This window comes from Microcaecilia unicolor, chromosome 6 (assembly GCF_901765095.1).
Source record: "Microcaecilia unicolor chromosome 6, aMicUni1.1, whole genome shotgun sequence".
Taxonomy (NCBI): domain Eukaryota; kingdom Metazoa; phylum Chordata; class Amphibia; order Gymnophiona; family Siphonopidae; genus Microcaecilia; species Microcaecilia unicolor.
This window is the reverse complement of record NC_044036.1, coordinates 115,446,907-115,474,770: the sequence shown is the minus strand read 5'-3', so window position 1 is coordinate 115,474,770 and position 27,864 is coordinate 115,446,907. Positions and strand designations below refer to the sequence as shown.

At 45.1% G+C, this 27,864-nt stretch overlaps 1 protein-coding gene across 1 annotated transcript in view; it reads right to left on the bottom strand.

Annotated features, from left to right (window-relative positions):
- LOC115471580 (deleted in malignant brain tumors 1 protein-like) overlaps positions 1-27,864 on the bottom strand; it is a 339,289-nt gene that overhangs the window by 46,250 nt on the left and 265,175 nt on the right. The window contains exons 15-17 of the mRNA XM_030205253.1: positions 22,381-22,683; positions 10,586-10,900; positions 2,469-2,774 (exon numbers count right to left, since the gene is read on the bottom strand). Of these exons, the coding sequence (XP_030061113.1) occupies positions 2,469-2,774; positions 10,586-10,900; positions 22,381-22,683 (924 nt within the window). The remainder of the gene's footprint in view (positions 1-2,468; positions 2,775-10,585; positions 10,901-22,380; positions 22,684-27,864) is intronic.

The window sequence follows — 27,864 nt, the reverse complement described above, 5'->3', positions numbered from 1 at the left end:
CACACACATAGCTCAATAGAAGGGTCAAGCATGCCCTTCTGCTCCAGGACACCTTCAAGCACAGGAGCTACAGGGAACAGCTGCAATAAGAATCCCGAGCCAGTGTACACACCTGTCAGATGTAGGGTATCAGGTATGCCTGCCATGTTGGCTATAATATCCCCTGGTGACAGATAGGGATCAGCAACTGCATGTGCAGAAAAGTCCTGTCTATAGTCGCAGTGGCCAGCACTCAAAGTCACCTCTGAGACTTGATATATGAGACATTTACACTAGGGAGCTGTGCGTGGCTCAAAAAAACAAAAAAAAAAGAGGGGGGATGTTACTGAAGTTAATTTTATGTTGATGTCACTTAGTGGCTCACTGTTATGTCTAACTGTTTTGCTACTTCCTCACTGTTGTCACCTTTAACATTTAGTTGTAATACAGCAAGATTCCTGTGCACAGTTGAATTTAGTGTGTCTTTCTTTTTAACTCTGAAAATGTCTTCATATGCTGGTAGGAGAGAATAAACCCACGCATCTGGGCTGGTCTGGAGGGATGAGCATTTTTCTATATATTCTGTATTTTCAGAGTTGTATGCATACTATTTCTAAATAAAAATTATTGAAACTGAAACAAATCTAGATGGCTCTCCCCTCTAAATACATGTATTGAACAGCCTGTTGAAAACATTCATAAACCAAAGAATCTTCCACAATGGCATAATATTATTTTTGCTAACAGCAATCCAATATGTGGTAAGCAAGAGGGGCATTTTTACGCCCATTTCTAAGGGCATCTATCTATGAGGACGTCCCCGTGAAGGGGCGGAGCATCCCATATTATGGAAACAAGATGGGCGTCCATCTTTCGTTTCAATAATACGGTCGTGGATGCCCAAATGTCAACATTTAGGTCGACCTAAATGTTGAGATGGTCGACCTTAGAGATGGATGACCTCGGTTTTTGCCGATAATGGAAACCGAGGACGCCCATCTCAAAAACGACCAAATGCAAGCCCTTTGGTCATGGGAGGAGCCAGCATTCATAGTGTAGTGGCCCCCCTCACATGCCAGGACACCAACCAGGCACCCTAGGGGACACTGCAGTGGACTTCACAAATTGCTCCCAGGTGCATAGCTCCCTTACCTTTGGTGCTGAGCCCCCCCCCCCCCAAAACCCACTCCCCACAACTGTACACCACTACCATAGCCCTAAGGGGTGAAGGGGGGCACCTACATGTGGGTACAGTGGGTTTCAGGTGGGTTTTGGAGGGCTCACATTTACCACCACAAGTGTAACAGGTGGGGGTGGGTGGGCCTGGGTCCACCTGCCTGAAGTGCACTGCACCCACTAAAAACTGCTCCAGGGACCTGCATACTGCTGTCATGGAGCTGAGTATGACATTTGAGGCTGGCATAGAGGCTGGAAAAATGTTTTTTAATTTTTGTTTTGGGTGGGAGGGGGGTGATCACTGGAGGAGTAAGGGGAGGTCATCTCCCATTTCCTCCCTTTTCGAGGGTTGGTCGTGAAAAAAATTGGACCAAGTAAAGTCGGCCAAATGTTCGTCAGGGACGCCCTTCTTTTTTCCATTATCGGCCGAGGATGCCCATCTCTTAAGCACGCCCCCGTCCCGCATTAGGTACACTGCCGACATGCCCCCGTGAACTTTGGTCGTCCCCACGACAGAAAACAGTTGAGGATGCCCAAAATCTCTTTCGATTATGCCAATTTGGCAACCCTGAGAGAAGGACGCCCATCTCCCGATTTGTGTCAGAAGATGGGTGTCCTTCTCTTTCAATTATGCCGCTGATAGGCACAAAGATGGAATGTAAGAGAAGGATAAGATCCCCATGATAGTGATCAGGAAAACAAAACAGTGAGGAGATGGAGCCCACTTGCAGAACCAAAGAGACTTTATTATAAGCAGTGTCTGCAGAACAAACAAAGCGACCCAACACAGCTGTGTTTCGGCAAAAACAATGCCTGTTCATCAGTAGTTTTTGATTTATGGTTTATTCAGTTCAGCTGTAAGCCAGGTGATTGAGTCTTTGAATCTGTGTCTTTTCCCACATCGAACCAGCAACATATCCTATTTGAGACCACTGACGCAGGCATTGTTTTGTTGAGTCACTTTATTTGTGCTGCAGACGCTGGTTATAATAAAGCCTCTTTGGTTCTGCAAGTGGGCTCCATCTCCTCACTGTTTTGTTTTGCATATAGGCACAAAGACACAAAGACACACACATACATGCACAAACACACACAAACAAGCCCCTACTACCCAAACATGACACACTTATCATGACTTTTCACACAGTCCCCAAAGAGACATGCATAAGTTTCCAAATGGAGAAAGGAGAAATGCACATATTTGTCACATTTATATGTGTACATTTCAACTTGATTTTTCCTCTAAACTGTTTTTATGCTATGTTGGTAAGGGTTCTTATTCCTAAAATGCTTTCAATCTGACAGTGATTTACCTGAACACACAACAGTGGCATCTGTTGCACTGGTGCAGCCAACCCCAATGGAAAGCTTTGATTGACATTTACTGAAGGAAGACTCTGTTCCATCACAGTTCACATCCTCTAGCCAAAAAGAACCAGAACCATGTCCATAGTGAGCAATGTTGACTGCTGACAGAGCATAGCCACATTGCAGGCTACTGCACACCACTTCTGCATCCTGGCGTTCCCAGTTATGACCACACACTCGTCCCCACTGGTCCTTGTATAATACCTCCACTCTTCCAGCACAATTTCCTGGACCACCCAAGAGCCTGACTTCTGCATGAAAATAAGAAAGACACATGGTATAATGGCAGATCAAATCAAACATACATAAGACAAATGGGGGCTAAATTCAAAGTGAAGGTATTCATATATGGCTCCCTGCTTCCATGATGAATAGTGTGTCACTGTGTGTGTGGCTAGGGCTGTATTATATGTATGGGGTGCGGCTGCCAGCCTGAATTACACAATCCCTCTCTTCTTGACGGAGTTTAAAAAGGGGTTAGATAGATTCCTAAAGGACAAGTCCATAGACCGCTATTAAATGGACTTGGAAAAATTCCGCATTTTTAGGTATAACTTGTCTGGAATGTTTTTACGTTTGGGGAGCGTGCCAGGTGCCCTTGACCTGGATTGGCCACTGTCGGTGACAGGATGCTGGGCTAGATGGACCTTTGGTCTTTCCCAGTATGGCACTACTTATGTACTTATGTACTTATGTACTTGTGCTATCCACCCGTCTTTCCTATTAAGCGTTATATTTCATTTCTCCCTTCCTCAGTCTGTTGCTCTGTTGTAAGCCACTCAGATATTACTTTGATGGGCAGGAATCTTAGCGTATGGTTTTGTAGAAATGATCCATGTTTAAATGAGCCCAACCAGCTGAAATATGGCATCTCCAGAAATGGCTGAAATAGCATTGGGCTATAATGATTATACTGAAGGTAATTTCCAAAGGCATCTTTGTGCACAAAGCAGAAGTTTATGTGTGAAAATAGCCTTTTTGAAAATTGTAGTGTAGTGCCACCATGTGCATCATTTTACCCGCTGAGAGAGTAGGTGTTCTTGTGGGCAGAGAAATGCACTTACTCATACACTTTTGCATTTTCAAAAGTACCGTATGTACTTAAATTAACTAATAAAAAGTGTCCACCTACAAACAGTAGGTGAATATCTGTATGCAGACTATTTTGCTTTGACAATTGGTGCGGTCTGCAGGTGGAAAGGTTTAGACACTCCAAAACTACCCCTCCACCAAAACTGTCCCCCACACCTGTCCCCACTCCCTAAAAATACCCCCAGAACTACTCACAACCCCTTCAAACTGCCCCTACCCACAAATATTGCACTTGTAAGTTTTCCCCATAGCAGGTAATTTTATAAAGACATTTTGTATCAGTGGCGTAGCCAGACAGCCAGTTTTGGGTGGGCCTGAGCCCAAAGTGGGTGGGCACAAAAATTTCTCTGCTCCGCCCTACCTCCACCTCAAAATATAAATACTTTAGCTAATGAGGATCCTCAAGCTCAGTCAGCTGAAGACTTTCTCTGAAGGTGGCCAGAATTTTTTACCAAGCTTGGCAGGCAGCAGCAATGACCCTAAGCCACTGATGCCAGCACCCCACACATGCTTAGCTGTAGATGGCTCAAGGATGCTGTTGCCAGAGCTTGGTAGAAGGGAGTTCTGGCCGCCTTTGGAGGAGGTCCTTAGCTGGGGATGCCTGGGAATCCTCACCAGCTATATAGCAAGGGTTAGGACTGTTGTAAGACCTACTTGGCCCAGGTCAGAAAATAAAGGAGGGCTCCCCTCCCCGATTGCCTCTCCTCTTTGCCTCCCTTCCAATTTTCCACCTGCCATTACTATCACACCAACAGAACCTCACCAAACACAGAACAAGGGATCACAAATTAGAAATAAAAACATTTAGACAAAAATTGAAAAGGAACACCTAGAAGTTAAACATAGCATTACTGCAACACTGGAGACACAAAACATGCATTTCCTTTTCTACAGAACACAATACAAAGACATTTCCTATGCACATTTCCAAAAGCTAACATATTCCATTTAAAACATTTGAAATAAAATGCTTTGTTTCTACCTTTGTTGTCTGGACATTTTATTTTTCCATCTTGCTGGTTCCAATTTCTCTTTTCTGCTTTCCTCTCTGCCGTCTGCTAATTCTTCTTCAAGCGGCTGTAGTCCATTTGTCTTTTCTCCTCTCTCCTGTCTGTTCCCTCAATATTCCTGCCTCTGACATGTTGGTCATTCCTTTGTAGCTCTTTTCTGCCTCTCTCTCACCCTTCTTTGTCTCCTTTTTACTTTTCAACTACCTATCAAATTTCCATCTTCTTCTTTCACCCACTAGCTCTCCCATTCCCCATCTTACTCCTCCCCATCCCTACTTTCTCTTTTATCTTTAATCTACTCCCCATTACCATATTTCTACCCTCTGTAATCACTATCTCTCATTCATTTCCTTGCCACCCCCTCCTTCCCCTCTTGCCCTCTCCCACAGGGTTCCACCATTCCCATCATCTTCTCCCTCCACCCTTCTAACCAGCATCTGATCCCCTCCCTACCCCACCATGGTAGCCTTATATTTTCCTGCCCCTTCTCTCTTCATTCCTGTTAAATAGTAATAGTAGTAGTCCTCTCCCCATGGCCCAGCATTTCCCCCCTCACCACCTACTGTGTACCTCTCATCCACCTCCATGTCTATCTCCCCCTCTCATTCCCACTGTCCAACGTCTCTCTCCCCTTCCCATACAGCATATCTACCTTCATCCCCTCTACCAGCATGTCTAACATTTCTCCCTTCCCTCCACCCCTATGCCCACCATTTTGCCCTCCTCTCCACCCCTATGTTTAACATTTCTCCCCCTCTCACCACCTATCCCCTCTCTATGCAGCATGTCTCCCTCTCCTCCACCTCATATGCAGCCAAGACTTCTCCCTTCCTGACCCCTCCACCCCTTTACTGGATCTCTCCCTTCTTCCCCATGCAGCTTCTCCCCCACCCACCATGCCTCATCATTCCATCTTCCCTCCTCCCTGTGCAGCATCTTTCCTTCCATCTTCTTCCCCCCCCCCCCCCCCCCCGTGCAGCTGCTGTCCCCGTCTTCCCTCCCCCATTCCAACATCTTTTCCCCATCATCCCTTGCCCCGTTGCATGCCACAACTTTCACCCCCATCTTCCCTCACCCTCGCAGGCCCGCCCAGCAGCGATTTCGATCGCAGGCAGCTCCTTCGACTCGCACATGCTGCCTGCCGGCTGCCGCTCAAATCTCCTTGCAGCTACTAGCAGCGCTAACCCGGAAGCTCAGAGGAGAGGCTTCCGGGTTAGTGCTGCTAGTAGCTGCAAGGAGATTTGAGCGGCAGCCCAGCCGGCAGGCAGCGTGTGCGAGCCGAAGGAGCTGCCTGCGATCGAAATCGCTGCTGGGCGGGCCTGCGAGGGTGAGGGTGAGGGAAGATGGGGATGAAAGTTGCGGCACGCCACGGGGGAATGGTATCGCTGTGCTGCTGGGCGGGCCTGACCCCAAATTGGGTGGGCCCAGGCCCACCCGTGGCTACGCCCCTGTTTTGTATATAAAACAGCATTTTACATGCAGAATTATTTTTTATAAAATCACTTGGTGCACAACCACCTAACCTTGTATGTATATATCTTGTATATATACAAGTTTATCTGACCTGGCTGGAGGTATTCTTGGGGTCAGGGTTTGTACTTATCTGCTTATTTTATAACATATGTATATAACTGGCAAATTCATGTGTGACTGAGACCAGGAGGGGCATAATCGACTGGGGCACCTAAGTTTTCCTGAAGGCATCCCCGCATGACGGCCTCGTGAAGGGGCGGAGAAACCGCTATTATCGAAACAAGATGGGTGTCCATCTTTCGTTTCGATAATACGGTCGGGGACACCCAAATCTCAACATTTACGTCGACCTTAGAGATGGTCGACCCCGGTTTTCGGCGATAATGGAAACCGAGGACGCCCATCTAAAAAACGACCAAATCCAAGCCATTTGGTCATGGGAGGAGCCAGCATTCGTAGTGCACTGGTCCCCCTCATATGCCAGGACACCAACCGGGCACCCTAGGGGGCACTGCAATGGACTTCACAAATTGCTCCTATGTGCATAGCTCCCTTACCTTTGGTGCTGACCCCCCCAACCCCCCAAAATCCACTCCCCACAACTGTACACCACTACCATAGCCCTAAGGGGTGAAGGGGGGCACCTACATGTGGGTACAGTGGGTTTCGGGTGGGTTTTGAAGGGCTCACGTCAGGGGCGTAGCCAGATGTCCAATTTTGGGTGGGCCTGAGCCTAAGGTGGGTGGGCATGGAATTCAATCCCCCCCCCCCGCCCCTGCTTGCTCCTCTCTCCACCCCTCCCTGCCCACGAACCACAAATATTAAATACTTGATCTGGTGGAGATCCCCAAACCCTGCCAGCTGAAGATTTCCTCCTCCTCCTCCTCATGCAGCCAGCAGTCTTTTAAACGGCAGCCAGCAGCACTTGCTTCAAATTGATGCTGCTGCTGGCAGGCCGTGCATGCTCAGTGCTTTTGCATGTGCGAAAACTAAGCATGTGCAGAAGGGTCAATCTCGCTCTCAGTTCAAGGCAAGTGCTGCTGGCTGACATTTGGAAGAGTGGGGACTACCCAAGGACAGAAAATCTTCAGCTGGCAAGATTTGGGGATCCATACCAGCCACAGCAAGAGTGTCACAATTTTGGGTGGGCCTGAGTCCAAAGTGAGTGGGCCCCGGCCCACCCAGGCCCACCTGTGGCTATGCCACTGGCTCACGTTTACTAGCACAAGTGTAACAGGTGGGGGGGGGATGGGCCTGGGTCCGTCGGCCTGAAGCGCACTGCACTCACTAAAACTGCTCCAGGGAACTGCATACTGCAGTCAGGGAGCTGAGTATGATATTTGAGACTGGCAAAAAATATTTTTAAAGTTTTTTTAGGGTGGGAGGGGGTTGGTGACCACTGGGGGAGTAAGGGAAGGTCATCCCTGATTCCCTCCGGTGGTCATCTGGTCAGTTCGGGCACCTTTTTGAGGCTTGGTCGTGAAAAAAAATGGACCAAGTAAAGTTGACCAAATGCTTGTCAGGGACGCCCTTCTTTTTTCCATTATCGGCCGAGGACGCCCATCTTTTAAGTACGCCCCAGTCCTGCCTTCGCTTTCGATTATGCCGATTTGGGCGACCCTGAGAGAAGGACGCTCATCTCCCGATTTGTGTCGGAAGATGGGCGCCCTTCTCTTTCGAAAATGCCCCTGCAGATATCTATGTATGTGGGTAATTTTCATTTAGTAATTTTAAAAGGGCTTTTTTGTGCATATTTTATCATCTATGCACATGTTTTGTGGCTCCGTCTATGCTGTTTTCAAATTCCTCCCCCATGTATGCCCACACCAGAACCACACATAAATATGTCCCTACTTTTCATAGTGCACACTTGGCATACTTGTACATAAGTGGTAATTGTATAAGACACCTATTAAACTCGTTTAAAAGCATATATATATGCAATAAGAAATCCCCTATGTAAAATCTCCCCCATAATGACACAAACTATAGTTAGAGAGGAAATTATCATCATTATTTGCTCTTTAATGTGTGTTACAAATTACAGGGCACCAATGCACCGTATCTCAACATTAATGGAGTCGCCACAGGATAAATACTAATGATACATAAAACATGCAAATCTGTACAAAGCAGCTCATTAGTATATACATTTCATAATGAGTTGCATTATAGCTAGAAAAATAAGTGGCATCCCAATGTTCCCAAACCACATCTTAAAGGGGCTGGCTGGCCACAGTTCTACTAAGCTACCTCTCTGAGCACTCGCCCCAGCAACACAAACCTCCCCATCTCAGTCCCCAATTCACGGCCTCCCCCAGTTTGACACCCCACCTAGAAGTGACCTCTGAGATGTGAAGGCTCCTCCTAATAGGACTCACCACTCACCCTTGGGGACCATCCCCTGGGCCTACCTTGTGTGTTTGAGGCTCAGGTATAAGTGATCCCCTGTCACTCCTTTCCTTAAAAACGCTGGCATCAAAATGGTGCCAGCATCCCCTAGCTGTAGTCTTGTGGTAAAACCACTAGGGGTCAGGTTTCCATGTAAGAGCTTTCTACACATATATGGAAACCTGAATTCTAGCATTAGAACCGTGAGACTACCATTAGGGGTTTCTGGCACTATTTTGATCCAGGCACTGGCAAGGAACAACTGGGGTTTGCTTCTGCCTGGAACCCACTAGACCCCAGGGAATAAACTAGGTAAACCTGTGGAGAGGGTGGGTGCCAACTGGAAGGGGCCTTCAAATTGGGTAGTAGTTCCAGAGGAGAGGGATGGCTTGACCTCAGAGGTTACTTCCGAGTGGTGGTCTTTAACTGGAGGGGGGCTTGAATAGGGGAATGTCAGCAGGGGAATTGGCAGAATGGTGAGCCTTTGGAAGGAGGGCCTGTGAGGCAGCTTAGTAGGACTGTGTCTGACTCCTTTAAGATGCTTATGGAATAGTAGCACACACTAGTTGTGAGGTTGCTGACAAGCAGCATTATGCTTATACCATGCGAGTCATTAACCTTCAGCTCTGAGATATCACAGGTTGGTGACTCCCATAGACAAACAAGGTGCAATAAAAGCCCAACTTTTACCACACCTTCATAACTCCCCCCCCCCCCTTTAGTCTATAATATAGACCTGCCTGGGATAATATTAATTCATTAATCCAAATTTCAATGTTCCTTCATTATTATTATGTGTACATGTTTACTGGAATGGTACTCTGGATGTGCAGCCCCCCAATTTTTTATTTCATATTGTTTCCTATGTCATTTACTGGAATGTTCAGTTTGTTCAGATTATAACAATTTTTTTTTGCTTCAGGAACAATATCGTTAGTTGTGTGCATGCACTGTTTGCACATACACATGCGCATGCCATCAGGGAAAAGTGTACATTTTTTACAAAACTGATATTCTGTATAGTATCACACATTAACACTTTTATAACTACACTTGACTGTGTGCAGCTGTAGCATGTCACTTCATATCACACAGTCATACATTACATAGAAATTATTTCAGTCATACACAGTGGCATTCCTAGGGGGGCTGACACCCAGGGCGGATTGCCGATGCGCCCCCCCCCCCCGGGTGCAGCGCAACCCCCCCCACCCCCTGGCGAAACGCGACTGTCCCCCTCTCCTTACTCTGCTATCCCTGGTGGTCTAGAGGTACCTCTTCGTCTTCGGGGCAGGAAAGAGCCCCCTCTTTCCTGCCCGGAGCGCTACTGCTAGCTGCCCTGCATCCTGTCGCCTCGGGAGACGTCAACTCTTGGCGGCCATTTTGAAACACCGAGAGCTGGACTCACCACAGGACAGGATGCAGGGCAGCTAGCAGCTCCGGGCAGGAAAGAGGGGGCTCTTTCCTGCCCCGAAGAGGTACCTCTAGACCACCAGGGATAGCAGAGTAAGGGGAGGGGAGGGGGAGGAGAGAGATGACAGGGGGGAGGTGAGGGCGTGGAAGGGGCGGGACAGGGGACGTGAAAGGGGCAGCTCCCCCCAGCGAAACGACACCCCCCCAGTGCATCTTTACCTGCTGGGGGGGGGGGGGGTGGCGCGCGTCTGTCAGCAACGCTCATTCCCTGCTCCCTCTGCCCCGTTACAGGAAATAACCTGTTCCGGGGCCAGAGGGAGCAGAGAACGAGCATTGCCGACAGACGCGCGGCAACCCCCCAGCGGCGTACACCCGGGGCGGACCGCCCCCACCCCCCCCCCCCTTAGTACGCCACTGGTCATACAGTATTTCAGAATATGTTTTGCAAGAACTTTTAAGTTGGCTTATTAGAATACTACCACCTGACAATCCACAAATTGGAAGGGTAGAAATGGGACACTAACGTATCAGCAGCTAAAGAAAATGTCTTATATGGTCTATAGGTTTATCTAATATGTAAAAAAAATAGCATTTGTATTTAAAAAAGTATATTTGTATATCTCAAAGATTTGAATGTAGCAATAGCACAGGGATTCTTGACTCCCTAAAACCATTCCTCTTACCTGAGCACACAGCACCAGCATCTTCTTCATGGTTGCAGCGATTGTCTGTCATTTCACGTGCGTCACATTCAGAAATAAGAGACTCATGGCCTGTACAACTGATTCTTTCCAGCCAAATGGGATCAGCTCCTTTTCCAAAGAGAGCTCTACTCACTGCAGACAAGGCAGGTCCACAGTCCAGCTGTTTACACACTACTGCAGCATTATCCATATCCCAAAAGTCATCACATACAGTCCCCCACTGATTATCATAGAACACCTCCAACCTTCCAGCACAGCGATGGGGGCCATCAACCAGCCTGATTGGCATTTCACCTGTGAACATTTTAGCAGGTTTCATAGTTATTTTTGTTTAATATCTATTCATTTCTTTAGACAAAATGCTGATATTTACAAGATCAGGATTCAACCTAAAATAGCTAAACAAAAAAGGAGAAAATATTGAAAAGGACAGTCGTACACATGCATATATCAGTAATTAATTAAGGGTAGACCAACAGCTTTCATCATGTTCACGACTTCTATTTTCAGATTCTGTGACAGTTATGAGTGCTGTGCAAGGCTGGCTTGGTGTATTTATTGCCCCATTTTCACCCTATTTTATCAATAGATAATTTTCAACATATTCTCTCTTTACGTTTAGCATTTTTTGTGTTGACTACATCTTATAGTTTTGCAAACCAAGGATGTTTTTCTTTCATTTATCTATGTTAAATTATTTGGCACATGCCCCAGCATAATATCACAACTATGTAAAGCACTGAAGTGATTATAAAGGACACAAAATTAGTTTCCTTATTGCCCATGCCAGACCAGTTCAGATGACTGGATTATGTCTCCCTGCCAGCAGATGGAGCCAGAGAAAAACAGCTAGAGCTGTTTTCGCTCATCTTTTAGGGGGCAGGTGCTGCCTCCAGCTCCTCAGTATTTCTTTGGCTCCAGTAGATGGTGAAGACATGTAGCCTGATGTAGTAACTATGAGTAGGTCACTCCCAGGAAAGCCATAGGTTCAGGTTCCCAGTGAAGTATAGACTGAGTCTGGGGGATGCAGCAGACAACAGTCCTTTGGAGCTGATTTCCCTCGGGAACAGATTAGAGGGCTAGAATTGGTGGTGGCAATCCACAAATCCTAGGGGTGCTAAATCTGGTGGGGCTGGGTCCCTCTCCCTTGTGAGGATTGTGGTTTCAGTACCTACTGTCCTCCACCCTTGCTCTTAGAAGGGGGCCAAAGGTACATTCCCTGAGTGCTGGAAGAAAAAATTAAAACAAATTTTAAAAAGCCTTCAGTGCAGCCTCTTTCCAGTCTACCTTCTGGTCTGCTATGGTGCTGTGTCATTGTTTATTGCAAACTTTATGCAGCCTAATCCGGTGAGCAGGTTAAGGTTGTGTACAATATAAAAATATTAGTGATCAGAAATGAACACCATTGAAAATAGGACAGGGTTCAATCATATACAAAACATTAAGCATAAAATGCGATCTGAGAAGTCAGCACCTGACTATGTAACTAAGCCCGATAACCATTTACCAAAAGCTTTATGCAACACCTTAAATGATTGCTCAACACAGCAAGATGGAGGAAGGCAATTCCAATGTTTAGGTGCTAAGAAAAAAAAGAGCTAATTGTCTGATGGATTCATAATGCACCTGTTTAGGGTTGATGATGAGAATCCAAGGATCTCAAGGAACATGTAGGTTTTTAGGGCATGGTCAGGGAAGATTATTTATTTATTACATTTGTATCCCACATTTTCCCGCATAGCAGTAGGCTCAATGTGGAGGAGTAGCCTAGTGGTTAGTGCAGTGGACTTTGATCCTGGGGAACTGAGTTCAATTCCCACTGCAGCTCCTTGTGACTCTGGGCAAGTCACTTAACCCTCCATTGCCCCTGGTACAAAATAAGTACCTGAATATATGTAAACCGCTTTGAATGTAGTTGCAAAAACCTCAGAAAGGCAGTATATCAAGTCCCATTTCCCTTTCCCCTTACAGGTTCCGGAGAGGAGAGTACCAACTCCGGAAATATACAGAGTGGAAAATAGAGTAACAGTAGGTACAATGAAGCTGATAGGTTCCGGAAAAGAGACTACAACTCTGGGACAAATATATAGTAGCATATAGAGAGAAGTAATCCCAATGAGGCTGATAAGTCTCCGGGGATGGGACTACAGCTTCTAGTGAGCAATACAAAGTAGGATAAGGGTAGAAGTACACTTGGATTAGTGGGAAACCCAAATAGTAAGCTCTATGAGCTAAGCATATAATATTAAAGGAGATGCGGAAATGAACAGGAAGCCAGTGTAGAAGTTGAAAAAGAAGGGGTGTGATGTGGTCATATTTACAGGCTGTTTGGCATCTGGGTCCTGCATAGTTCAAAGATGTGTGGAGCTTTAGTTCTCATTAAAAAGAGTTTTATAATGAAAGATTTATATTATAAGATGAGGAGGCAGGTGAGCTATAGGCTTGTATGCTCATATGAAATGAGTCACCGCTGAGGTCCGTGAAGATTAAAAAAATATATAAAAGTAAAAATGTAAGTGTTTTGCTATGTGGAACTATATGATATGCTTACTGCTGGGTTTGAATATATGAACCATATTTACGGGCACAGCAAAGGAACCTAGCAGCTGAATTTTGCAGAGGTTGGAGACATTTAAATTGGGGGGCAGCAATACCTGCATACACTGAATGTTAGGAATCCAAAAGAGAGATTGCAAAAGCATGGATAAGAGTTTGAAGCATAGAGAAATCAAGAAAGCTATGTAGTGTATAAAAATGCTATAGCTATGAGCCTTGGTCCCCTGCCTAGACTTTGGTTCAGGCTCTGAAATGAGGGAAAAACTTACAGGCCTGTGTGGCTCTTGCTTGAACTCCCAGTGTTGGAGCACTGCAGAGAACAACAGGAAACACAAGGGTGGGGGTCCAAAGGACAGAGTGACATTGTGGTCAGCAATGTTGTGAGAAAGGAAAGGTATAGCTGGATGCAGGGTCTTGCTTAAGATTTGTGGTCAAGCGAGCTAAAGACAAAACCATGTTAGCAAGATAAAGGCTACTCATTAGCTTGAGCCAATCAGTGGTAACCATGACATTAGCATAGATCCAATCAGGTATATCTACTGTCATATTATCTATATCCTGAGGGCACCTATAAAAATCAGAGTATTTCCTGGTTTAAGCTAGAGAGAAGGGTTGCCACTCTCTCTCTCTAAGGGAAACCAATGTGACCAGCAGAATTGACAAATTACCTAATTGCTTTCCCTTGTAAAACCTTTAATTGGTAAAAGAAATTATAAAAGATTAGGAACTAATTAACAACTGTTTGCAGCTGGATTATTATATTCCTATAACTAATTGATTGTACAAGCCTGTTGTCAATCACTGACTTGACTTGTATCTTGGCAAATAAACTCCTCATCCCAAATGATGTTCTGTGGACTTCATTTAATGATCAAAGGCTGTAAGTATAAATGCTTCTGCTCTATCAGGCTATCTCTCTCGCTGCATTGTATAACCTGTAGCCTAAATCCAGTTTGTCATAAGGCTGGTATCTTTTCCTTGCCAGTGCTGAGAGGCGGACTAACGTCTCTCTCAGTGGCAATTCCTTTTTAGAACTTCACAACTTCTTGATTACCCCAGTACTGGTGCTATTTAGAGATGGAGTCAGCCTTCTTGGGGGTTCTCTCTGCCACTGGACAGCTGAGCTCCAGTACCAGACAGAACCTAGGGGTCTCGAAACCCTAAATTAAAACACTGGTTACCGCCGCGTTCGATTTAAACACGCCACCAGAAGTTTTGTCAAAGTGGGGGTTGATTATAGATCTTGACTAAAATTCTGTTGTTGTTTTATCTTCCAATTGAATGTTGCCCTTACTAACATAATTTTTGGCTGAATTTATAAACTGCTGTTTTACTTTTGCTTTCTGGTCTCTTTCTGAAACTGTTTCTGGGATTGTCAGAATTAAGATGCTATATTGGGCATTCTAATCTGTTGCCCGGTTTCGTTAAAACTCAGAGACAGTAGATAGCAAAGTTAATGCAAAGAGGCATAGCCAAATCTGATGACTTCTGAAAATTAAGCTGGGAAACTATTAAAACTCCTAGATAATGAAAGAAAGACACAGCTGGAAGCTGGAGATCAAATAGAAGGGATTCATGTTTAGCCAGGATAAAGAACCCGTGAACCAACTGGTAACAGTCTTTCGGGATTGAGAAACAATTTGTAACGAACAACCTGGTCAGCAAGGGTCTTCAAATATGAAGAGATAAGACGTAGATCTGGATTAACTGGGGAAGTTGGATAAATTAGTAAAACATCATCAGCATAGAAAAATGCATTAATATTACTCACTTGAATAAGAGTAATTAATGGACTTAAGTAGATATTGAATAACAAAGGTGATAAAATAGAACCCTGAGAAGCCCCACATGGGAAAAAATGAGAAGTCAAGATGCAAGATGGGAGACTAGCAGGCTTATTTTCGAAAGAGAAGGGTGCCCATCTTTTGACACAAATTGGGAGATGGGCGTCCTTCTCCCAGGGTCGCCCAAATTGGCATAACTGAAAGCCGATTTTGGGCGTCCTCAACTGTTTTCCGTCACGAGGATGACCAAAGTTCACAGGGGGGGGGGGGTGTTGGAAGCATAGCGAAGGAGGGACTGGGGCGTGCCTAACACATGGGCGTCCTCGACCGATAATGGAAAAAAGAAGGGCTTCCCTGACGAGCACTTGGGCTACTTTACTTGGTCCATTTTTTCTTGCAACCAAGCCTCAAAAAGGTGCCCGAACTAACCAGATGGCCACCGGAGGGAATCAGTGATGACCTCCCCTTACCCCCCCAGTGGTCAATAACCCCCTCCCACCCTAGTAAGAATCCTGAAAGGTAACTTTAAAACAATACAGGAACGTAAGACCTTTGAAGTCAGAATGATTAAATATTTTGACACCCACCAGACAGGACTTAACAGAGATCTGGGCATTCTAGCCCATTATAAGCCATAAAATTGTAAATTGTACTGCTTTGTTTGTCACTCTCCTGTTTCCATGCATATCCCCCTGTCTCACCCATCCACCTCCATCCCCACCCTGTTAGATTGTCACTGAAATGCTTTGATGTCTCACTTAAATATACTGTCATCTACTAAGATTTGCTTATTTCCGATCTGACGAAGAAGGGCAACCTTCGAAAGCTAATCAAGAAATGTACTAAGTTATGTCCAATAAAAAAGATATCATCTTATTTTCTTTTTCATGCTTTATTTTGTTTTATTTCTATTGATTACCTTTAAAAGTGGACTAACACAGCTACCACACCTCTCTACTCAATATTTTTATTTAATTTTATCAATGAAACAAAACACAAATGGTTAAAATGTTGGCCAGTATACTGTTCTGTCCTCCGACAGCCTCGCACTAGTTTATAACGTGATCCTAAAATGTGTGTAATGCTTTTACTGTTATTCCCAGTCCCAAGGACTATCATTGCCGCAGTTTCTCACTGGAAAAATACATGAGCAATGTACTGTGGGTAATGTAGTTCACAGGCAGTGCAACCACACTTGTTTGGCTGTGTAAGGACTGTTACCACTGGTTGTGAGGCTGCCCAGACCTTCTCTCTCTCTCTCTCTCTCTCTCTCTCTCTCTCTACCAAGCTTGGCTCTTTTGTCTTCCTGTTCAGTCTTACTATCTGTCCTCAGAGGTCAGCCAGGTATGACCTTTCCCTCCTATCTCTAGGACTACCCCTTGCTATCCGATGGCAGGCTCTGTCCCCATTGGTCTCTATCTGCTCCTCCCTGTGTGAAGCCCCACCACTTCTTTGTCCTTTCAGCCACGCGGGGCTTCTTTCACCATTATAGCTAGGGACATGGAGCTAACACCATCTGGCTCCACACAGCTCTGTCCTGCTGAGAACTCCCTGTAAAGAACCTGGTTTTTTACCCTGAGAATATCTCCTTCCAAATGAGATATCGTACATTCCAGTCACCTAGCTTTGGACTATTTCTACCTGTTCAACTACCTTCCCCTCCCCCTGCAATACAACTACCTCTCTTCAGATCTCCACCTCCCACAGCCTCCAGATTAAGAAGTCTCTGTATCCTGAACATCTATCTGTGAGTAAATTATCTGTGATTTATTCAATAAAAGAGACTTCATAAAATAATAGAGACTTCAGGTGATTGCTGTGCCAGGGTTATACTCCATGATATTTGGGCTTCTAATTACCAAGCTTCAAGAGTTATGACATATACAAATATGAACAATAAACTGAGCATCAAACAATATACATATCTGATACAAGATAAAGATATCAATTATTATGTTTACAGATTTGTAACGATGGTTAGGTAGACATATCGTGAGAACAGATAGTTAAGAGAACATACCTACACAAGAGTACTACATATTTGATCTTGAAGGGGAGACCATATTTTCCTGTATTTGGTAATTGAATTATACTTCTCAGCCGCTGCATATTCATATTTGGCAAGTATATATACTGAAGAGCATTTTGAATTGAATTGAGAACTGTTGATGAACTAGCATTTCTGCAGCTGATTTTTATATGACTGTAGGTTTTTCAGGCTGGAGAATTGTTGAGAGAAGTTATAAAAAAAAAACTTTTTTGTCTTGTTACTTGCCATGCTATGTACCATATGATAAATCATAATGAATATATGGTGCTGGTAGGAATATGTGTTAGTGGAATCCATGAAAGAATGAAAAGTTATGATATGAGTGGTGAGATTGCAGTGTGTGGATGTAATTATTTATAGGTTTCAATTTATATGCATTTAGGAAGAGTAGATTTGAAAAATAATAAAGATTTGGAATTATGTAAAAGTTGTGATTAATATATTGCATAGCAGCACTTTATACAGGAAATACTGAAGATGACTGAACAAACTATGCCTCCTATTTTGAGAGCTTTTTATGTGACTACACCAGGGAGCAATGATCAGGTGTCTCTGACACTGGTAACAACGTTTTGGAGTCTTCACTTGAAGTAATAACACAGAGAGCAACTTTGATTGCGACATTTGCTTTGGAGATTGACTGTAACCTGGTATTGTGTTTATTCTTCAAATACATGCAGGAGCTGTTTTGGGGATCATTAATTCAAGTATTTCCTGATCTGTCAAGGGCTACGAGAAAAGGAGGCAGGCAGGAGTTCTTGGTTTTGAAACCTAGAGCTCTTGCCCTTGGTGCTAGCTATCTTTTGAAATTTCTTGTATTTGTTCGGTTTTATTTGAGGATAAATCTTATATATTCATTGATCTAAAACAGAATTTTCTGGTGTATAGAGAAGGTGTGAAAGCTTTGAATTTAGGCTAGTAGGTATGCACTGTTTAGTCAGCTGTTGGTTTCCTTAGGAATCTGTCTCTGCTATTTGATCAATATTGAATTTTCCTTATTTTTGTTTATTTATTAGTTGGTAACCACTCCCTTAAAATTATGGTTGCATTTTTGGAATTGTATTGCCTTTTATTTTAGTTTATTTCTTGGCAACCTATTGCTTTTTCTTTTCACTTCTATTGATGTGATTGCATTATATTGAAATAAATAAATAAAAAAAAGAAAAGCAGTGAGACTGAGGTAGAAGAGGTTGAAATCTATAAGAAGGTAAGAGTAGCAGCCTGACACCACCTCCGTGGCCAACCGGTTGAGATGTATGGGAGAAAAGGTAACCTCCATAACACAGGGCAGCTGACATCATTTCAGTGGCCAACTGGTCGAGGTGTATGGGAGAAAAGGTAACCTCCGTGTCACAGGGCAGCAACTGAAGCAGAATCTTCAGAGCAAAGCTAAGTCTCAGTTAGAGCAAGCAGATAGAGAGCATAAGAGATGAAGAGGTCGTGGATGTAGGCAAGTTTGTTAGAGACACAGCAGACATGCCACAGGGCACATGAGAAAGGTAGGAAAGGAGAGGAACAGAAATAAGATTGTAGACTTTGTGGTGTGACCTGCACGGGTAGAGTGAGAGTTGATTTGGAAGACCAGGGTTGGGACTGATATCCCCAGCAGAGTGAAGGAGAAGGAGCAAGAGAGAACAGAGAAGAGTATGACTAGAGAGGCATGACAACAGCGATGAAGATGAGATACATTCAGACAGAATGAAGTTGGTTGAATGAATGGAATTAAATGCTGAAGCTTGAGACCTAAGAAGAAGGTAGAAGACAAAAGGAATGGTGAGGTGACATAAGCAGAAAATGAACAATATGGTCTAGAGGTATGCAGTGGTTTGAAGTGGGGAAAAAGATTGGGAAAAGTCAGTATCAAGAAAGTGTACTGGAGCCATTGGAAATGGGGACACTGGCTGTGCTCTGGCAGTTGGGCATCTGTTAGTGGGGCCTTTCCAGAGATGAGACATTAGGCCAGATATTTGCGCTACCAGGTCGTGGGGGCACTCTGGCCACTCATGGGGTAAGGAGATGCATAAGGAATGTATCTGATAGATGTGCGGGCACTGGCAACATTGCCTGCATATCTTTCTCAGACAGATTCCTTATGCATCTCCTCAGCCTCTGAGTGGTCAGGGTGCCCCCATGACCTGGCAGGGGAATATCTGGCCTAATGTCTCATCTCAAGAAAGGCCCCACTCACAGATGCCCTACAGTCATCACCTGGGAGAATGGACTGAAAAGGGAAACTGCAGTCATGTGTGCTTCCTCTCCAGTGGCATACCAAGCGGGGGGGCGGGGGGGGCGGTCCGCCCCGGGTGCACGCCGCTGGGGGGGTGCCGTGGTGCGCGCCTGTCGCCCTGTCTCCGAGTTCGCATGTGTTCACTGCTCCCTCTGCCCCAGAACAGGTTACTTCCTGTTCCGGGGCAGAGGGAGCAGTGAACACATGCGAACTCGGAGGCAACAGGCACGCGCCGCGGCACCCGCCCCCAGCGGCATGCACCCGGGCGGGGTGTCATTTAGCCGGGGGGGGGGGGGTTCATGCTGCTCCTGGGGGGGGGGGGGGGTGGAACATGCACAGCCTCAAAAGATAAATGTTTTTCTGCAATAATGGAACAAAATGAAAATGTTTATGGCCAAAATACTGACATTTTTGGCTAGACGTTTCAATCATGACTATCAGCCTTATTTTCGAAAGTGATGGGCGCCCATATTTCGACCCAAATTGGGAGATGGGCGGCCATCTCGCAAAGGCACCCAAATCGGTATAATCGAAAGCCGATTTTAGGCACCTGCAACTGCAATCTGTCGCGGGAACGAACAAAGTTGACGGGGGGGTGTCGGAGGCGTGGTGAAGGCGGGACTGGGGCGTGTTTATTGGCCGAGCAGAGATGGGCGCCTTCGGCCGATAATCGAAAAAAAATGGCCATTTTTAGCGCCAATTTAGGTCACTTTTTTGGACCCTTTTTTTCATGAACAAGTCCCAAAAAAGTACCCTAAATGACCAGATGACCACCGGAGAGAATCGGGACCACCCCTGACACCCCCAGTGGTCACTAACCCCCTCCCACCAAAAAAAAAACAACTTTAACAACTTTTTTTTCCAGCCTGTATGTCAGCCTCAAATGCCATACCCAGCTCCATCACAGCAGTATGCAGGTCCCTGGAGCAGTTATTAGTGGGTGCAGTGGACGTCAGCCAGGTGGACCCAGGTCCATCCCCCCTCTACCTGTTACACTTGTGGTGGTAAATGGGAGCCCTCCAAACTGCCCCCAAAACCCACTGTACCCACATCTAGGTGCCCCCCTTCAGCCATAAGGGCTATGGTAATGGTGTAGAGTTGTGGGCAGTGAGGTTTGGGGGGGGGAGTGAGGGTCTCAGCACCCAAAGGAAGGGAGCTATGGACTTGGCAGGTATTTTACTTCTTTTTACTTGTTACGTGCCCCCTAGGGTGCCTGGTTGGTGTCCTGGCATGTGAGGGGGACCAGTGAACTACGAATCCTGGCCTCTCTCACGACCCAATGCCTTAGATTTGTTCGTTTTTGAGCTGGGCGCCTTCGTTTTCCATTATCGCTGAAAAACAAAACCGTCCAGCTCAAATCTGCACATATCCAATGCATTTGCCCGGCACAAACTGTATTATCAAAAAAAAGATGGGCGCCCATTTTTTTTCGAAAATACGGTCTGTCCCGCCCCTTCACGTACCCGTTCTCGGACATAGACGCCCATGGAGATGGGCGTTCACGTTCGATTATGCCCCTCTAAGTGACCCAAAAGTGCCATAAATGACCACTGGAGGGACTAAGGCATAACCCCCTTACTCCCCCAATGGTTACTGATCCACTCTCAGGCCCCTAAGTTTTGACAGTGACAGTACATATCAGGCTCTATGACAGCTTCATATATGATGACTATTCCTATTAGAGCAGCAAGCAGGTCCCAGAAGTAGCCTAGTGGTTAGTGCAGTGGGCTATGGAGAAGGGGACCTAGACCCATATCCCACTCTAACTGGTACACTAGAGGTGGAACATTTGGGCCCTGCAAAATACACTAAATATCTATATACCTATGTATCTATATATATGTGACACCTGCAAACTTAAGAGCCATTGTATTGGTGTTCAGTGAGTTACGGTAGGTCTTTTTCTGCTCCTGGAGGGCTCACTATACAATATAAGGGGGTTATGGTAGATGTGTACCTGGGACCTTTTATGTGAAGTCCACTGCAGTGCCCCTAAGCTGCCTCAGTATTCTGCTGGGAAGTGTGTGTGGCCAGTCTACTAAGAATGATGGCCTCCAGACATCCCAATGGCTGGTTTTGGAGCGTTTGTCTCGTTTTGTTTTCCAAAATGGTCTGAAAAGAAAAATGCACTGAGCACAAAATGTCTAGGAAAAAAGTGATTTTCGAACAAAAAAGAAGGACGTTTATCAGGTTCCAAAATGGTGATGTTTACCACTCAGTTTTTGGACGTTTCTAGCAAAACGTTTTATTGAAATGTTTCTAGCAAAACGTTTTATTGAAAATGGCCCTCATAGTGTCTTTAGCTGGTTAGCATTGATATTTAATGCTCTCCACCTAAAGTTAATCGAACAAGTCTGGACACCAACACAGACTGAGACAATGCAGTGTGAGGACAATCTTTAAATTTGCTTGTATTCACAATAAGTATCAATTTCAATTATAAGAATATTTTTTCATTAAAAATGTATTTCTAAAGCCATAAGATGCTCCTATCCATGAAAATAATTGTGTTCCTAAGAATACATTTTATTTAATAATTGTGTTTCTAAGAATACATTTTAATTTATATCTATATTTATATTTATTTATAGCTCTCCTATTCACTACGGAGGTACGAATAAAATATTCACAATAAAACACAAACATACAATACAATCTGCACTGAATTCTTGGCTATAAAGCAGCTTTCACATCAGCAATATACTTGCATAAACAAATGTGGTTTTAGATTCTGCTTAAACGCAGAAATAGTCGAGGAAAGGCACAAAGCACCAGGTAACGTGATCCATAATAAAGATCCCACACGAGACAAAGCAGTGTCCCAGGTATCTGCAGAATGAATTTTTGCTAAAGAGAGCAATACCAGTTGTTGCAGTCCTGCAGATTGTAGACAGCAAGTGGGGAGTGAATCTGTAATACTTGCTTAAAATACATTGGAGTAGTAACAGACAGAGTCTTAAAGATCAGCACTAACAGTTTAAACCATGCCCTAAAATGCACTGGCAACAAATGTAAAGCTTTCATCGACACAGTAACATCATCAAATTGCATTAAAACTGCTACTAAACATACTGCAGAATGTTGCATAATTTGTTTTTATGATCCTAATGATGCTTTTCCAATAAATTATTGCATATTAGAAAGAAAAAAGACTTACCCACAATCACTTTCAAAGAGACACTCTCTGGTGATTTAAAGCTTTGTCCTGGTAGCCCCATTTCGTACTGGCAGGTGTATCTCCCATTATCTGAGGTCTCCAGGGTGCTCAGATTATGAACTGCTGTGATCTCCTCACTAGACAATGCCTTCATTGTGATGGCATTCGATACATTTTCTTTCAGAAAATAAACCACACTTTTTATGTGAAATCTGGGGATTGTGCAGCTCAGTTGTACATGATCTCCTCTGTTAAATAAGAGGTTGGTTGGTGATCGGTTCATGGTGGGTTTGGGCAAATGGCCTGCAATGGCAAGAAGATTGTTCTTATTTACAGAGACCTAATCAATTCATCAACAGTGTAGCCCACATCCCCTCCTCAGGAATCTTACCAGACTCAAAACATTTGTTCCCCTAAAGACCAAACTCCCAATCAGCCTTCCTAATTTTGTGATCTTCCTTAACCCCATCCCTGAAAAACACCTCTCTTCTGTGCAGGAAAAGTAGACACAATGTGGAACTGAGTGCCCTCGATATGGGCCCTAAAATGACTGGCTGACTTAGGGACTGGTTGAGTAGAAGGTGACAGAGAGTAGTGGCAAATGGAGCTCACTTTGAGGAAAGGGATGTTGCTAGTGGTGTGCCAATTCGGTTCTTAGACCAGTTCTTTTTAACATTTTTTTGTAAGCGATATTGCCAAAGGGCTTCTGGTAAGGTTTGCAGATGATACTGAAATCTGCAATAGGATAGACACCCTTTATGGTGTGGATAGCATGAGAAGGGTCCTTAGCGAGGCCTGAAAAATGGACAAAAATTTGGTGGCTAAGATTTAATGCTAAAAAATCCAGGGTAATGCAAATGAGCTGCAAAAACCTGTGGGAGCAGAACAGTTTAGAGGGTGAAGTACTTCTGTGCACGAAAGAGGAGCAAGACTTGGGTGTGATTGTAAGTGATAATCAGGGGTAGCCCATGGAAATATTCCACCTGAGGCAAGGATGAGATGGTGCCCCTGGGCCCCAAGCCCCCCACCCAAATTCTCTCCCTTCACACTCTCTCTCTCTCTCCCAATTCCCTCCCCTCCCCTTGGCCATGGTTTGGCATTTCCCCCCATCCTTCCTCAACCCCATTCCCCAAGTGTACTTTCTTTTTGGGTTTTCCAAAAGGCAGCAGTAGCAGCGATTCCCATACACTGCCCTGCCGTAGGCACCAGCTTATTCTCTGTAGTGCAGCCCACCTCTATGATGTAACTTCCTGTTTCCTCAGAGGTGGGCCGCAGTTGGGCCAGCACTGGTGATGATGTTAAGGTGGCCAAACAGCTGGAAAAGGAGATGGCAAAAACTAAGCTAAAAGGATGCTTGGGTGTGTAAGGAGAGGAATGGCCACCAGGAAAAAGGTGACGATAATGCCTCTATGTAAGTCTTTGGTGAGACCTTATTTAGAGTAATGTGTATAATTTTGGAGACTGCACCTTCAAAATGATATAAATAGGATGGAGTTGGTTCAGACAGTGGCTACTGAAATGATCAGTGCTCTTTGTCATAAAGTGGATAGGGACTGACATGAAGATTTTCAATATGATTACTTTAGAAAAAAGGCAGGAGAGGGGAGATATGATAGAAATGTTTAAATACCTCCATGGCATCAATGCACAGGAGGCGAGTGTTTTTTTCAACTGAAAGGAAGCGCACAGGAGGCGAGTGTTTTTTTCAACTGAAAGGAAGCTTTGGAATGAGGAGGCCTAGGATGAAGGTGAAAGGAAACAGACTCAGAAATAACCTGAGAAAATACTTCTCCATGGAAAGGATGGTGAATTCATGGAACGGCCTCCCAGTTGATGTGATGGAGAAAGTCTAAATGAATTCAAGCAAGCTTGGAACAAGTATATAGAATCTCTAAGGGAGAGGAAAGGATAGTAGGTGGCATGGATGGGCATTAGCTAGGCCATATCTACCTTCATCTTTCTATGTTCCTATGACCTTTTACATGGTGGGTAATTTTCCAGTAGCCCATTTCTAAGGGTAAAACACTGTTTCATTTGCAGAAATTGCTTTAAAAATTGTCCCTCCCAAAGCACTGAGAAAATTCTACTGCATGGGTGCTTTCAGTTGTGTGCTGATACTTTTTTGATATACAGTATGAAGGAGTGAAAGGAAAGAAGGCAGAATGGCTCATCATTCATTTTTCCATGTGGAAAAAAGAAAATAAAAGTGTCATGGGGGCAGTTTTATAACTCGGTGCCTCAAGTTAGCACCTTGATGCATATGCTAAGCACTGTTCCCTCTAAGTTGAGCGGGAGTCCTCCACCTACAGTCCTGCCAGTGGTGGTGCTGTTTCAGTATCACATTTTCAATAGTGAGGGACAGACAAGCTCTGCAGAACTCCAGGGAACCTGTCTGTTTATAATCATTGAAAACACAATATTGAAGCACCCCCCCCCCCCCCCCACACACACACACACACTGGCAGCAATGCAGTTGGAGGACTCCCACTCAGCTTGGAGAGAACAGTGGTGCTAAGTGCAAATTCTATAACGGTATCTTGCTGTCAAGATTCCATTCAAGAATACTACTACTACTACTACAATACTAGCGTAAGACAGCATCAAAGCGTCAACATGTAGACGTGCCCACCTATGCAGGGTTTATGGCTGTCATAAGTAGGAACTCCTAAGTGTCCCATACAGTGTGTGCAACTCACAGTATTCTATAAAGTACATACATAGGTAGGAGAAAAATCTGTCCCATCCATATTCCAAGGAAGGACCAGAGCAGACACTATCAAGTCCAAAGAATCTATTAGAATGAACCCGACGTGGCCACGTTTCGCCAATTAGGCGGCATCAGGGGTAAAAACTAAAACAACTAGCTAGGGCCACACTATGCTTTGCCCTGGTAGTAAAATTAAGTATCCAAGATGATGTCAGCACTTTCTCAATGGCAGATAGCACAGAAGCTGCCTCTTCTGTCTTTGCCTAAAAGTTAGCCATTGAGAAAGTGTTGACGTCATCCTGGATGCTTAGTTTTACTACCAGGGCAAAGCATAGTGTGTCCCTGGCTAACTGTTTTAGTTTTTACCTCTGATGCAGCCTAATCAGGGCCGTGCCAACACAGTAAGTGGGGTAAGCATCCCAGGGGGGCGCCTCCCTCTGGGGGGCGCCGCCGCACCATGCTCACCTCGCTCGCCCTCCCACTCCCATTGTTCAACTGCCCGCCCTCTTCTCCCCCCCCCCCCCAACATCCCTTTTCTTTTTTTTTCTTTTAAATTTACCTCCGTGGCGGTCCAGCAGCGCAGCGTCATGAAGGAGGCGGCGCTCCCGACGTCTCTAGCCTTCCCTTCGCTGTGTTCCACCTTTCGGCGGAACACAGCGAAGGGAAGGCTAGAGACGTCGGGAGCGCCGCCTCCTTCATGACGCTGCGCTGCTGGACCGCCACGGAGGTAAATTTAAAAAGAAAAAAAAAGAAAAGGGATGTTGGGGGAGAGAAGAGGGCGGGCAGTTGAACAATGAGAGCGGGAGGGCAGGGGAGAGAGGAGCAGGGATGCGAAGGGGGGGGGTGAGAAGAGGGCAGGCCAGGCCAACTGGGACATGGGAGCGGGAGGGCAGGGGAAAGACGAGCATGGATGTGAAGGGGGAGGGGAGAATAGGGCGGGCCAGGCCAACTGGGACATGGGAGCGGGAGGACAGGGGAGAGAGGAGCATGGATGCAAGGGGGGGTCATGGAAGGGAGAGAGGGGAATTGCTGGATAGGGATTAATGGAGGGTGGCAGAGGAGCATGGATGGGAGGGTCAGGGCTCAGGGAGAGAGGGGAATTGCTGGATAGGGAATTAGGGATGAATGGAGGGGACAGAGGAGCATGGATGGGAGGGCAGGGCTCAGGGAGAGAGGAGAATTGCTGGATAGGGATTAATGGAGGGGGACAGAGGAGCATGGATGGGAGGGCAGGGCAGGGCTCAGGAAGAGAGGGGAATTGCTGGATAGGAATGAATGGAGGGGGCAGGGGACAGAGGAGCATGGATGGGAGGGCAGGGCTCAGGGAGAGAGGAGAAATTGCTGGACATAGAGGGGAGGGAAGAGAGATGAAGGAGATGAAATGAGGGAAAAGGAAGAGAGGAGAAAAACTGCACATGGATGAAGAAAATAGGCAGAAGCTGAGGACCAGAAATGAGGAAGAAAGGAGGAAAGGAAAGAAATAAATGGAAAGGAAGCCCTGGAAACGGAGAGGACAGATAGCAGCAGAATCAGATACTGGGCCAGCATGATCAGAAAAAGAAAGTCACCAGACAACAAAGGTAGAAAAAAAATCATTTTATTTTCATTTTAGTGTTTGGAATATGTCCACTTTGAGAATTTACATCTGCTATCTTATTTTGCAATGTATAGCAATTTGTTTCTAAGAATATTGCTGACAATTCCTGTCAGTGTGGCAAGTGGTGAGCGATCATTTTCACGGGGGGGGGGGGGGGGGGGGGCGCCGCCGCTGCCAACTGATAGTCTGCAGGGGGGCGCCAGAGACCCTAGGCACGGCCCTGAGCCTAATTGGCGAAACGTGGCCACGTCAGGTTCGTTATAATAAAGATTCTTTGGACTTGATAGTGTCTGCTCTGGTCCTTCCTTTGTATTGCTGCAAGACACAAGTGCCTCTTTTCCATCCATACTCCATCCACATGTATGCCCCCTTGCAGCAACAGGCTGTAGTACATATATGTTCCCATATAGAATAGCGCTTAGTGCACTTGAATGCATAAATGCCAATTCAAGCACTACTTACTTGTAACTGCACACACCAAGTTATAGAATTGCCTTTACAGTTTTCCTATCACAAAAAAACAATGGAAGCTGGGTAGAGAAAAGGGAGTCCCAAATAGTTACTTCTGCTCTGAACAGAAGCAAACAACAACCACATAAGTCTTTGAATGATGAACCATTGGTGGGGAGAATGGAATGAAGGACACAAATAGAACTTCTATAGTGACTTTGCCACCAAAGCACCTTGTATTTCCTTGTCTATATTGTGCTAAATAAATCCTTTTATCACAGTAGATATTCAACAAACCCCCAAAACTGAATATAATTTTTAATTGATGTGCTATCTTGGAGGTTAATCTAACAAATCAGAGGCCTTGTAGGTGAGCTTTTCTATAAAGCCCAATTTTTTATATTTTGACAGTGGTTATGGAGTTGTTCTTCCAGTTTAATATACTGTAAGGTCATGACTTCAGGGTTTTGGGTTTTTTTTTTGGTAGATACAGTTCTCATTCTTGAATATAAAAAAAAATCCTTTTGAATCCCACCTACAACTTCGGGTGTGATCCATTGCCATACTGGGACAGACTGATGGTCCGCCAAGTCCAGCATCCTATTTCCAACAGTGGTCAATCCAGGTTGCAAATACTTGGCAAGAGCCCAAAACAGTACAATACATTTTATGCTGCTTATCCTAGAAAAAAGCAGTGGATTTTCCCCCAAGTCCATCTTAATAATGGCTT